This window comes from Camelina sativa, chromosome 7 (assembly GCF_000633955.1).
Source record: "Camelina sativa cultivar DH55 chromosome 7, Cs, whole genome shotgun sequence".
Taxonomy (NCBI): domain Eukaryota; kingdom Viridiplantae; phylum Streptophyta; class Magnoliopsida; order Brassicales; family Brassicaceae; genus Camelina; species Camelina sativa.
Window position 1 is genome coordinate 28,397,035 of NC_025691.1, and position 13,987 is coordinate 28,411,021.

A 13,987-nucleotide genomic window follows, 5' to 3' on the forward strand; every position below is an offset into this window, starting at 1 on the left:
TTACTTGCTAAGTTTGGAGGATCAATGCAATTAAATCCAGTCCGTTTTGATGCGTATAGACAGTCTTTAGAAAGTGTCTTGACTGTTTCGTTCTGGCTCAAAGTGAAAGCAAACTCAGTGAAAACTAGTCTGAATATGGAGGACACCATAAACTCAATGAAAACTAGTCCGTTTTTATACTTGTGATGATGTTGATTGAGCCAATTTATTGACTTGGTTACATTTCTTTGAAGCCTGATTTTTTTATTTGATTGGTCTTTAGACTTAGCTGGAACATGAGGCTGTTTCCAGTGTTGCTGTTTTATTTGAATGCGATTAGGGTGTCCGGTATCTTTGTAGTGTCATTAACTCTGATGATTTCCTGTGATCTTCCTGTATATTAGGTGGCAAATTTTGAGTATATAGATGAAAATGAGGCCGCCGCATTAGAGGCACAGAGAGTCGCTGCTGAAAGCAAATCTTCAGCAGGCAATTCTGATAGAGCAAGTTATTGGGAAGAGTTGTTAAAAGATAAATTTGAGCTGCATCAGGCTGAGGAGCTTAATGCTCTTGGGAAAAGGAAGAGAAGTCGCAAGCAGGTTTAGTCTCTTTTTGACCCCCCTTGTACAATTGTGGCATCATATTAATAACTGGATTTGATTATTCACCATTTATATCTTTCTTATTCTGTTTCCTACTTTTTCCCTTTCGAATTCCTTAAGTAGCTAAATTCAGGAAGTAATAATTTAGTTGACTGTATCCAGTAAACACTAAATGCCCTTGTCCTATCAATATTTTCGACAGATCTTAGGGGTTTTCATGTTGGGTCAAGTAATTGGGGTTGGTAAAGGCTCAAGTAACTATAGTCTTCTGATTTCTTCTGCAAGAAATACGTTTTGCTTCACTCCCTATTTTACTTTGATAAGTTCATATCATTTCTATTAAAGGCTGTTCTGATTCTTATATGCGATATTTTCATAGTTGGTATCCATTGAAGAAGATGATCTTGCTGGTTTGGAAGATGTGAGCTCTGATGGAGATGAAAGTTATGAAGCCGAGTCAACAGATGGTGAAGCAGCGGGACAAGGAGTTCAAACGGGTCGACGACCGTACAGAAGAAGGGGTCGAGGTATTACCACGTCTCTGAATTTCTTTAATTCGAATGGAGCTGAAACTAGTGATATTAAAAGTGTGTGCAGTTTATTAAATGAGTTTTTCTGTAGATAACTCGGAGCCAACTCCTTTGATGGAAGGCGAGGGGAGATCTTTCAGAGTAATGGGTTTCAACCAGAGTCAAAGGGCCATTTTTGTGCAGACGTTGATGAGGTATCTTCTTTCCAATAAGGCATTTGGACACCATAAATTATTCTGTCTAAATTTTACACTTTTGTCTCCCGATGCATCAATATGATCCTCAGCCTCGCCCTGCACATGATTTACAAGTTCTTCTGAATGGCCCAAAATTGCAGGTATGGAGTTGGCAACTATGATTGGAAGGAGTTTGTTCCTCGCTTAAAGCAGAAGACCTATGACGAAATAAAAGAGTATGGGCTTTAATATGTTTTCTTTTGCTTCTTTACAAAAAAAAAAGCGCATCACAATTAGAAGACTTTCTGGTTTATTCATATGAAAAGACTTAATCCTATTTCATCAACTTATTGTTTAATGACTTTTCTCAGGTATGGAGTAATCTTCTTGAAGCACATTGCTGAAGACATAGACGAGAATTCTCCAACCTTTTCAGGTGACTGATAATTGATCTTCTTAATGTTTACTGCTTTTCTCTAAATGTGATTTTTGCTTCTCCTGTTAACTTGTTATATGTATTACTATAATGGTCTTTGTTTGCAGATGGCGTGCCCAAGGAAGGGCTTAGAATAGAAGATGTTCTAATCAGAATTGCTGTTCTGATGCTAGTACAGGATAAGGTGATTCTGTCGACTGTAATCCTTTAATAAGTTCTCTATTTAATTTTATGAGTTGTCTTATGAGAGCCAATGCACAGTGTTGCCACTTAATGATTGGAATTTCTGTATCTATGTTGTACTGTTATTGGAGTTAGATGATGGCACTATTTTTTTGTATTTGTTGGTTCTAGGCTATAGTTTTAGTCCCTACCAATTTTTCAGTACAGTAATTATATGTTTAAACCACTCTTAAGATCTAAGACCTACGATGTTTTGTGTGCATTACTGTGGTAAAACGTTTGGTTATGTTCTGCTTCATTTTCTCTGTTTTCCGTCACTTTGTCTAGAAATAAAGGAAGCTGCCTTTTCGAACCTATTGTAAAATTTTCTTTTTGTTGTCGTTTTGTTTCTTAAGCTTATCGCCCCGAAGTTTTGATCCTGTGTTGCTTATGTTCTTTTTGGTGCTCTTGCCTGACAGGTGAAATTTGTAGAAGACCATCCAACGAAACCTCTTTTCCCCTCCCGCATCCTTGAAAGATTCCCAGGACTGAGAAGTGGAAAAATTTGGAAGGAGGAACATGACAAGATAATGATACGTGCTGTTTTAAAGTATGAACCTGCACCACTGTTCTCACCGAATAGTTTTCTTTTCTCATGATATTCCATTACGTGCTTACATGTTCTTTTCCTTCACTGGAAATTTGAATCTTTAGGCATGGGTACGGACGATGGCAAGCTATTGTTGATGACAAAGAGTTGGGGATCCAAGAGCTTATCTGCAAAGAATTGAACTTCCCTCACATAAGTTTGTCTGCTGCTGAACAAGCTGGCTTGCAGGGGCAGAATGGTAGTGGAAACACCAATCCGGGAGCACAGACTAACCAGAATCCTGGAAGCGGTAATACTGGGAACAATAATGCTTCTGCTGATGGGGCCCAAGTAAACTCGATGTTCTACTATCGGGACATGCAGAGGCGTCTTGTTGAGTTTGTGAAAAAGCGAGTCCTACTTTTGGAGAAGGCGTTGAATTATGAATACGCAGAGGAGTATTATGTATGTTGTGTTGATCTGCAGTGTTGGTTATTCACATGTCTTGCACTGAGTTGTTTAACTTTGATTGAATCTCTGGTCGCAGGGACTTGGTGGCTCATCATCTATTCCTGCTGAAGAGCCCGAAGCTGAACCAAAGGTCGCTGACACAGTGGGAGTTAGCTTTATTGAGGTCGATGATGAAATGCTTGATGGACTTCCTAAGACTGATCCCATCAGTAAGTTCCATGACAAGTTTCTTTATTTAACGAGTTGTTGGTTCTAATGTGAGCTCTCTAAATCTCGCTGCAGCTTCAGAAGAAATGATGGCGGCTGCTGTTGACAACAACCAGGCGCGGGTTAAAATAGCTCAACATTATAACCAGGTAAGCTGTGTTTATTTTTGGTTGGAAGGTTAATGTCTTGAACCGGTATATTTTACTCTAATCTCTCTGCGGTTATCCAGATGTGCAAAGATTTTGATGAGAACGCTCGTGAGTCAGTCCAAGCATATGTAAACAACCAACCACCAAGTAGCAAGCTAAGTGAGAGCTTCCGTTCACTCGAATCTATCAGTGGTAACATAAGCACAATCCTTTCGGCTCCATCTGATCAATCGAAGTCACATGAAAGCGACACCAAGCCAGACCTAAACAATGTTGAGATGAAGGAGACGGCCGAAGAAACAAAACCGTTGAGAGGCAGCGTCGACCTGAATGTGGTGGAGGGAGAGGAGATCATTGGAGAAGCTAGTGGAAATGTTGATGAGAAAATGGAAGACTCAAAAGAAGAAGAGAAACCACAGAACATGGTCGTGGATTGACTCAACTGGTAAAAGTATCTAAAGAGTCAAAGACCAAAGAGGTCATGAATTAGGAACTGTTATTATTGTCTTTTATTTAAGTTATGATGTATGGATTTATTCTTCCTTGTGTAAGACTCAGATCCTCAAATCTAGTTTCTGCTTTTATGCAATATTTGAGAAACATTTAGGCTAACTTTGATATTGTTAATGTTTATCTATTTTTAGAAAGTTGTTCCTGCTCCAAAGTTTCCGTCATGAAACTGCAGTTTCTCATTTTAGAACTAAGTTTGGATTCAAATTGTTAATTTTTGTCTCTAATTCTAATCTAATTTAAAATATCAACGAAGGTCTACGCAAAAGTAGTTTTGGTATGGATCTCAAGCTTCTTTTCCAGTAAACATTGTCTGTTTTGGTTTTGGCTTAATGATACAAATGCATATATTTTAGTTACTGGTTTTGTTTGAATTTGTGACACATGAAACCCGGACTCTCAAGAATTACTACTGTGTGTTCAAATTATCATAAAAACAAAAAAAAAACGAATCACTGTGTTCTGGTTCGTCCCATATTTAGATTTTTTTTCAATCATACCAAACTCAAATCATCAAAACAGAACTAAATAATGTTAAGTTGTTAACATACATAACTTAGCAATGTTATAATAGTGCAAACGTGGGTTGACCTTAAAAATAATGGCTTTGAGTGTACGAAGGAATCTCAATTGCTTTAAAATTCGTCATCATCACTTTATCTTGAATAACAATCATTCACCTTTTTAGACTTTTTCTTATAGGGGTGATGATCTATGAGTTGTTTCTTCATAGGCTGGTGATATTTTTATTAATTATTACAGATACAAAAAACTACAGAGCTATACAAAGAGACAAACTATATATTATAATAAGAAAAAAGTTTATTTATGAATTCTTTTCTTTATTATTTCTTCGTCGGAGTCCTAATTGCTAGAACCAGTGGGGAAAACAAATAGTTTACAGTATCAATACACAAAAAAGATGAGAAAAGAAAGAGACAAAAGCAATCACAAGATGATATTTGGTTTTATGTCTAAATGTTTGTTCTCTCATATGCATGTTCTGAGTGAACTAAAGCCACCATATCCCATATCTCCTCCAGATAGTTCTCCCTGGCTCTGTTCCTGTCATTCACAATGTAAGTTAAGTATTCACACAATCTCAGAGATCATATCAGAATGCTTTCTATTTGGACAAAGCTTTAATTAATGTCACACCTGCTTCATTGTGGAGTTGACTATATCATCTAAGGAACCAGCATCTGCAACCATGAATCCACCACTCTGTAACTTCTGCTGCCCCACGACGAACCCTTCCTTCGGGTTACTACTCAACATAGCAGCATCAGTGGTTGGACCGTAGTTGCCTGATTGTCTCATCTGCAATGAATCATAAAAGACTCCAGGTTGCACATTTGCATTTGAATCGAAATCTGTGTTTCTGCTGAAAGCTCCCGGATTTGTTGTATCTAAGGCTGGAGGACTCAATGTACTGGCAGCAGAGTCACAGAATGGTATAGAGTAGCTTGATGACACGTTGTTCCATTCCAAAGGGTCAGGTCTAGAATGCGGCAATGGAGAGACATCAAACTGATGATGAATGCTATTACTGGTCTGGGGAGGAGGAAGAGTCGATGAGGATACAGCGTTTGACCAATGTTCCACACGTTTATTGATCTGGTGTCCAGGGAAGCCTGAAGGAGATGCTTGTGGGTGACCTTCTAGAACCACGAGATTGTTATTAGGAGCACGGATGAGTGAGTTTTGTTGTGTAGAGAAGCTAGGAAAAGCCATGGAGCTCCCAGCAATGCTCTTGTTATTATTGTTCATGTTTCTAATGTTGTTGCTGTTGTTTGTCTGAAGCTGGTCGAACTCTAAAGGCATTGGCAACCCTTGAAGTATGTTACCTCCATCACTGTGATTAAGAGGAAGTGATGAGACATGGTGAAACTTTCCGAGATCATTTTGGTTTTTCAAGAACATTCCTGCAGGAGGAGAAGAAAGGTTGCGGACACCGATACCCGAAGGACTATTGAGTCGGCCAAGAATCCCATTTGAAGGGAAAGGTCTCATTCCGGGAGTCCCACCATGGAACTGACCGGATCCAACAGTGGTCGGGCGGTGGTGGAAACCGTCAAGTCCATTGAGAGAAGAAGTCATTTGCAAAAAATGTAAGTCAGAGTTTGCCATAATAGCTTGTTGATTAGTCACACCACTGATCCTCTTCAGGTAAAGGCGAAATTTCTGCAGCCACAGCAAACAAAAGAATAAAGCTTTCGCGGTTGAAAAGCAAAACTTCAGTGTTAACACTTAAAGAAACATGAAAGATTCATTGTAACCTGAAGATGACTAGCCACGTTTTCTCTAGTGAGCTTCTCAACATTCATCAGGTCCAAAATCTTTTTAGGCATAGCCTCTGCAATCAAAAAAAACATTAAAACCAGCAATAGAGTGTTGGGTAACAAACCAATCAAATCACATTAATAAGCTTACTCTCATATCCCAATTGGTTAACAGCTGCAACAAATTTCTTATGCAGCTCGACCGTCCAAACAACACGTTGCTTCTTTTGAGTTGACGAATCATCGTTATCATCTCTTTCCTCATCCTCATCTTCATTATACTGATCTTTACGTTTCTTATTGGCTCTCCCATTGTTCTGATCAGAATTTCCAACACCTTCATTGCCTGATCCATCTCTCTTCTCACCAACATTATTATTATTATTACTCCCACGGTTCTTATCAAATCTACTTCTCACCACGTGTTGCCATATGTTCTTCAGCTCCTCAATACGAACTGGTTTCAGTAGATAGTCACAAGCACCATGAGTAACTCCTTTCATCACATACTTTGGATCGCTATGCGCAGACAACACTGCAGAGTTAAAAACAACAAGACATCATCATCATAAAAACCAAAACCAAGTCTTAAAGATCAAAGCTTTACAAGAAATGAGGTACAAAAATCAAAACTTTTTCCTGTAGTCATTAAGGAGTATAAAAAAGGATGAAATAAAAATAAGAGAAAAATTAGAAATAATAATTGACTTACTTATGACAGGTAGGTCCATTTCAAGACCAACAAGCTCAAGGAGTTTGAAACCATCCATGTCAGGCATGTCAACATCACTAATAACCAGATCAAACTTGTTCTTGTTCTCTCTCAATAACTCTAAAGCCTTTTGTGCTTGGTTCGTCGTTGTAACTGCAGCAGCAGCAGAGAGTCATACATAAAGTCTCAGTTTTTAAGTTTAAAGAAGACAAAATTTTCAATTCTCTCTCTCTTTCTCTCTGTGACACACACAGGATGTAGCAAAAATTAAGATTTGAGTAGATCAGACACACATAACAAAAATTGGGATTGACAAATGCCAAAATCTTACAAAAATCTAAAAATTGAATCATTATGTAGATTTTGTTTTTGTGTGTGTGTGTGTATACATGTAGTTAGGTAGATAGAGTCATAGAGCTATTTTGAATCACCACCTTTTCTTTCAAAGACTCCACATATGTGTGGTCGGTCAAACAAACACAAATCCAAAAAAAAAAAAAGAACAGATCCAAGAAAACAATTAAAATCCAAACTGAATCTTAACAAAAAAATAAAGAACAGATCCAAGAAAAAAAGAAAACAAAAATGGGTCAAATCAAGAAATAGAAAGAGAGAGAGAGGAACCATGGTAGTGGCAGCGACGAAGCAAAGTTTCAAGGATTTTGAGACAAGTCTGGTCATCATCAACAGCAAGAACTCTCATTCCTGCAGGAAACTGATCCAAAGCTACGAAATTTTGTTCCACTGTCATCTTTTCAACACACCCACAAACGAAATCTTTTTACTTTTTTTTTTGCAAAGTGTTCAAGAGTTAGAGAGAGAAAGTGGGAATTTTTTTTTTTTTTTTGGGTTTGATGTGCAAGAACGTCGACGAAACAATGACTCTCAAATGAATAGGTCTAGAGAGAGAGAGAGAGAGGGAGAGTAGAATATAATATTTAGATTTAGAGAGAGAGGAAGATTTTTTTTTTTCCAGCAGAGTAAAAAAAAGGAATCTTATTAAGCTATCTATAAATGGCTATGAGAAAACTGTGTGACTGTGTGTGATCATCTTCTTTAGACTAAGCTCAATCCACTTTTTCTGCAATTTTTATTTATTTATTATTTTGTATTAATCTTTTGTTCTTTTATTACAAATAAAAAAACATTTGATGGGGAAACTCAGAAAGAATCGTTGAAACATAACCATATATATATAAACCAAACCGGAAAATGAATATGTTTTGGTTGTATTCTTGTATTTGTTAAACACAATACTCAAATGTACCCTATATATATCTGAAAAATCTTCTAATTACTCAAAAAAAATATAGAATGTTCGAGTTTATAAATGTAATTTTTATTTCAGTTATTACAAGTATAACAAATATTTTAAAAGATGTAGAGACTGTTATTGGAGAGCTTATTTCTAAATCCACATGGAATTGTAAATTCTAAAAATCAAAACACATGGATTTTGAAATACCATGTTTTATCCTTGGATTTGAATCCTTCTATTTTACCAAATCCATTAAAATCATAGAACCAATAACCCTCTCGTAATTTATATTCTGGATATTTTTGGACTTCGAGTTCCGTACTGATTTTTGGTTTACATAAATTCAGGATTGTTCAGATATTTTTATAAACCGGTTTGGATTCGATATCTCTAAAGTTTGGATCGGTTCTGTTTGAATATTCATTCAATTAACAAATCAAACAGACTCTAGTTGAAATGAAACAAACTAAATTAGGAGAACTCCCGGTTAACCCCAACATTGGTACATGTATTTCTACTGCTTTTTTGTTTCACAAAAATGTTACTAATGTCACCCTTCGGGTTTAGTTACTGAACCGGAATCAGTATCATTCCCTCTAGTCTTAACTCTTAACAAATAAAACATTAGTATTTTTTTAACTTTTCTGCAGCTAAATTGTGCTAAAATTAAAAACCAGTAAAGATGGGAAAGTGTTTTAAGAAGAAGATTTGGTTTAATCTCATTTATATCGCATCATTACTCTGGAGATACATTTTGATTCTTGTTAATCTAGGATTGTCCAACTGTTAAACGGACGAACGAATTTAAATTATTTTCCGAAAATGCAATCACTGTTAAAATACTTGTCGTAGCATTTGTTTCAAATTTATACCGATTCGTACGATTACTAAAACGAGTGTTGTATACTTTTGGATTTTAAAAAATATTGTGGTGTTTGATCAAAGGAAAAATAATAATATTTTTTTTAGTATCACTTTTAATAATTGACTAGATATCAACCCACACTTGTGCGGAATAAATATATACAGATAAAATTAGAGTTATTTGTAAATTTATTTTCTAGGATCTCAAATTTGTTTTAAAATATATATCTATAACCCGTGAAAATATTTTTAGAATAAACTATTATGTATCAACTAAATATATGTATAACCTGCTCTTTTGTTAATCTATGCAAGATTTTTTATTTTTTTTTGAAATTGTTTTAATTTTGTGTAAGTATATGTTTCACCCGTGAAATATTATACCAATGGTATTAAATAAGTTAATTCTCTATAAAAATGATTATTGTGATAATTTTATTTTGGAAACTTTAAATATCTGAATAGTAATCAATTTTTTTAATAGGTGAATAATTTCCGGTTTTGAAAACGTTTTAAATCTAATGATTTTATATTTTAATAATTAAATATGTTATAAAGTAATTAAAATAAATTTTAAAATTGAAATGTTTGAAAATTTATAATTAATTGTAAAGGAATATTCTTTAATAATCTAAGAGCAATTATGTGTAAATATCTACAAAAATGCAGGCAATAAATTCCTTTTTGTCATGAGCTCTTTGACGACGACACATTCAAACCATTTCCTCAAAATGTCCAAATTTTAATATTATAGGAGATAGTATCAATATTTCTCGTACCAAAATTCGAAGTGATGTTAAGTTTTTAGTTAAATTCAAACCATTTCCTCAAAATGTCCAAATTTTAATATTATTAATAATATATGTTATAATTTTTGTATTTTAGCTATAATGTAAAAAATATTTAGCATATTTAATAACATTAGATAACATAATCATCATATGATTCACCACCCACTATCATTGTAACCTTTTTAAGTATCCCGCAGCTCTCCAAAGTTGTTCGACTTCACTCTCTAATTCGGTAATTCCCATTAATAAACATGAAAGTTACATGTCATTAAAATACTATAATTTTCTCCTCTTTTCGTAGCAAAAGAAAACTCTTATGCAAAATCCTGACTATTATCAATCATACAAATATACTTCGTATATGCATGAATGTATACATATATGCATGCATGAATGTATACATATATGCATGCATCAATGTATGTACGTATGCATGTTATTCATAGGTTGTTGAATATAAAACCCGGAAATCTATTTGGACTGAAATAAATTTTATATTAACATCTTGTTTATCAATCCTATAGTCCATAAACATAAGCTAATTCAATTATTGTAATATTTTTATACTATTCAATGATACACTAAAGTAAGTGGATTTAGAAGTAAAATATTACAAGAAAAAAAAAACAAAGTTTATTAGATGTTGGCCAGCGATGATTCTTTGTGTTGGGTCCCAATGTTTCAGCCTTCAAGTTTGGTGGATGCAAAATAAGATCCCAATCAATTATTAGCTCCAGAAATGAACTGATGAAAAAGTTTGTAAATTGGGTTTGTGTGTGCGTATGTGTTTATATATCTATTTATTTATACATATGTCAGGGTTTTTGCTTTAGGCAACAATTTAAGTTGGGCCGTTCTGATCGAGAAAACAGTCTTGTGATTTGAGTGTATACATGTGTTTTATGTAGTTTTTATTATTATTTTAGTATTAGTCATCTAAAATCTAAATTCCAAATCAAAACTTGAGCCAAGCTGAAGAAAATATGACCATTGGAGATTAAACGCAACTCAAAAAATGGCAAGTGTGATATGCCTTGAGTCACTTCTTGTCCGAACTTGATATGCCTGATCGAGCGAGGTGTGGTACACCTTAAGACGTGTAGATAAGTCTCTAGAGATTATCTCCAGGTTTCCAAATATGATATTGAGGTGCACCTAGATGATCAAAGAAATAGAAACCGTCCTTAAATGGCTTCGTGCTGATCCTCGGGTGACTTCGGGTCGGACCATATGTTAAGTGGATCTTCAGTGTTTTGGCCTTTTGGGCACCTTAATGGATCAACGACGTGGGCTGGGTTACTCCTGGGATGAACTTGGTTGTTGGGATGAAATACACCTTGCTAAGCAATCTGGTCTAGTACGAATGGTTCAACATGTCCGTCAATAGGTACGTCAGTTTCGGTTTTGAGACGTGTATCATCAGTTAGCGTTGAATATCTTAGATCAGTTAATTCTGTTCATGGCGTAAATTCTTGATTGATGTTGTGTCAAGTACGGAGAAGAAAGAAAAAAAATTAAAATAATTTAGGAGGTTAATAGATAATAGTAGTATATTAGTAGAAAAACGAGATATAAGTAGGAGAGGTTAATAGTAGTATATTAGTACACACGGTTAAGTATTATTGGTGTTGCTTTATCAAGCTAAAAAGACTCGTTTCATGTTTTCAAAATTATAGTGACATGATTCGAGAAAGCAGCAAAGTCTGAGGTTGTAAAAATTGTAGAGGCTATAGATATATAGAAGCTGAATTTCTTGTGAAATAGAAGATGATCAATAGAAAAACGAAGTATTTGGATGTAGTTTCAGAAAAGTTGAGGATATGAAATTATCGATGAAGGAAGATTTTAAAATTAATTACTTCTTCACACTCATAGATGAAGCTCTAGTTTCTTTTGTGTCAAAGGCATGGACAAACTTTTGGATTTATGTTTTTTTTTTTTTCCAAAAGATTTATTTTTAATTTAAAGAAATTGACATATGCAAGTGATGAAAATTTGATGGCATCATATGTGAACTTTGAATCATCCCTTAAACATGGTGAACACTCTGACATATAACTATACGATTATGAACTAAACGTTTAACGAGAAGTATTACCAAATGAAGTTAAGAAACCTATTGAAGTGGTACATCTTTTGGAATAATGGAAGGTTTCTGAATTGAAGTGGTTAATTAAGTTTTTGAATAGAAACTTATTATTGATCATTCTAGTGTCAATTTCTTCTGCCTAGAGAAGCTTTATAAGCTGAAGTTGATAGAAAATTATTTGAGCTATACTGTGTCGTCCAAGATAGATTGATTGGGTTAGCCATATTATCAATCGAGAGAGAAATGCTTATCGGCTAGGTGACTTAAATGGATGAACCGCAAAAATGCAAGAAGGACCATATCTACTCAGTGTTTTTATTTCAAATTGTTTAGCACGTGGTTCAGACTTATGTGTCCTCTCTTCTATCTCTTGGTTTTGTTTTTGGTTTGTTTTGATGTCTTATATTTTGTATTTTTGAACTGTTTGTTTTCTTTTAAGTTGTATAAAAAAGTGTTGAAACTATGTATGATTCAAATAGCATTTTATAAAGGCGAGGGAGGAACTTATCTTAAGTAGGAGGGCGTTTATAAACGTCGGAACGGTAATATATAAGTGTTTTTTTTTTAAAGGTTTTACAGGAAAATTGGAAATAAAATAAATAAATATTTAAATAGATTTTAAATGTTTAAGAAATTAAGTTTTTTATAATTATTTTACAGGAAAATTGGAAATAAAAAGTAAATATTTAAAATTTTGTCTATTTATGCATTATATATTTCTATGCAATCTATGAACAAATTTTGGAATGGTATCTTTTCTATTGATATTTTGTCTTTTTCTTTTTTGGTTTTTAAGGTATTGTACCAAATTATTATTGAATTCAATGTTTTGATATTCAACACTAATAAAATTAGTCAACACACCAATTAAGTTACCTTTCATGCTTCAGACACACAATATAAAAATATTGTCACCAACTACAAGTTTATAAACCTAAGCAAACATTATCAAACAAATATTAAAAAAAAAAAAAAAAATCTTAAACTTTAAATTAATAAACACAAGATTTCAAGTTAAGATGGCATCAAAGGCAACATTGCTCATTTTGTTCGCTCTCTTTCTTTCATGTAAGTCTTGATTTCTTTCATGTTTTATATAAATAAAATCGATTAGAAACATAGCTTGATTTATATCAAATTGTAATAAATGAACAGATACTTTATTGGCGAGTATTCCAAGTGTTGAAGCTCAGTTGATAGTTCCATGCAAGACATCAGAGCAGTGCAAATCAATTCGATGTTCGAACGGAAGCGCGCAATGTGTGAACAAACAATGCCAATGTCCGAGCGTCAAACAGATTTATTCGATGAATGTTAAGACTGCTGTGTCATGTAAGATGGTCTCTGATTGTTTTGCGTCTCCTCAATGCCCGGACGGTTTACGTGCTTGCATTGGAGGCAAATGTATTTGTTTGCCTTAGCATGTTCAACTTACGTATCTTAATATATCCAAAATTTAATTATTTAAAGTTAAGTTTGATCTATTAAAATCGTTTCTTACTAATACTAATCTCTATACATAGTTAACAATGATAATAAAAACAAAAATTATAGCACCTAGAGCTCTGATGAAACTCTCTGGTAAACATATATAAAGAGGAGTTCCTAGCCATTCTTCATGTTGGAATCAAACCAATAGAAATAAATTCTGCAAACGCTAATGTTTTGGTGAGAAGTTTTCTTCTCATGCATGTTACCTATTTTCTCTTGTTTTTCTCTATACACCGTGGTTGAATATTCTATTTTCTTAGAACAAGTGTTGCATTTCTTTATGTTTATTCTCAATTTCTTGTGTTGGTAACATGTAGACATCAGAAAACAAAAACGAGGAGGGGAAGACGGGAAAGGATTCACCTACATTGTCAATGGTGTAAGTTTTGCTCTATATATAGTCACTTGTTTACGTGATAATAATCATTAGGTCCAACCGTGTTTTGTTTTGGACATCTTTCATATTTGTCCTAGACCTTTAATCATCGTTGGAAACTTGGGATTTGTGATTCTATACACTCAGATTCTTTGACCAACATTTCAATTCTCCACCCACATAAAAATCACCTTTGAAGATCATTCTCGTAAATATCTGTAGAAAATGGTAAGAAATCAGTGGCTTGAATCTATGTTATTTTTTTTACTTTATATATATATATATATATATATATATATATATATATATATAT

At 34.1% G+C, this 13,987-nt stretch overlaps 3 protein-coding genes across 6 annotated transcripts in view; 2 read left to right on the top strand and 1 right to left on the bottom strand.

Annotated features, from left to right (window-relative positions):
• LOC104703045 (CHD3-type chromatin-remodeling factor PICKLE) overlaps positions 1-3,948 on the top strand; it is an 11,928-nt gene extending 7,980 nt beyond the window's left edge. For 3 of the 4 annotated variants that reach the window (XM_010418976.2, XM_010418978.2, XM_010418977.2), the window contains 10 exons: positions 961-1,108; positions 1,203-1,305; positions 1,449-1,523; positions 1,659-1,723; positions 1,831-1,907; positions 2,365-2,495; positions 2,600-2,939; positions 3,022-3,154; positions 3,228-3,301; positions 3,382-3,738. In XM_010418976.2, coding sequence (XP_010417278.1) covers positions 961-1,108; positions 1,203-1,305; positions 1,449-1,523; positions 1,659-1,723; positions 1,831-1,907; positions 2,365-2,495; positions 2,600-2,939; positions 3,022-3,154; positions 3,228-3,301; positions 3,382-3,738 — 1,503 coding nt within the window. Of the gene's footprint in view, positions 1-960; positions 1,109-1,202; positions 1,306-1,448; positions 1,524-1,658; positions 1,724-1,830; positions 1,908-2,364; positions 2,496-2,599; positions 2,940-3,021; positions 3,155-3,227; positions 3,302-3,381 lie in introns of all 4 variants that reach the window. The other variant, XM_019227951.1, reaches the window with a different exon arrangement.
• Positions 4,602-7,556, bottom strand: LOC104703047 (two-component response regulator ARR12). Its single transcript, XM_010418979.2, has 6 exons — positions 7,430-7,556; positions 6,806-6,958; positions 6,245-6,628; positions 6,091-6,167; positions 4,970-5,995; positions 4,602-4,876 (listed from the first exon to the last, which is right to left on the bottom strand). The coding sequence occupies exons 1-6, from the start codon at positions 7,554-7,556 to the stop codon at positions 4,802-4,804; spliced, it is 1,842 nt and encodes a 613-aa protein (XP_010417281.1). The 3' UTR covers positions 4,602-4,801.
• On the top strand, positions 12,778-13,228 carry LOC104703048 (putative defensin-like protein 298). The gene is made up of 2 exons (XM_010418980.2): positions 12,778-12,875; positions 12,963-13,228. The coding sequence occupies exons 1-2, from the start codon at positions 12,827-12,829 to the stop codon at positions 13,226-13,228; spliced, it is 315 nt and encodes a 104-aa protein (XP_010417282.1). The 5' UTR covers positions 12,778-12,826.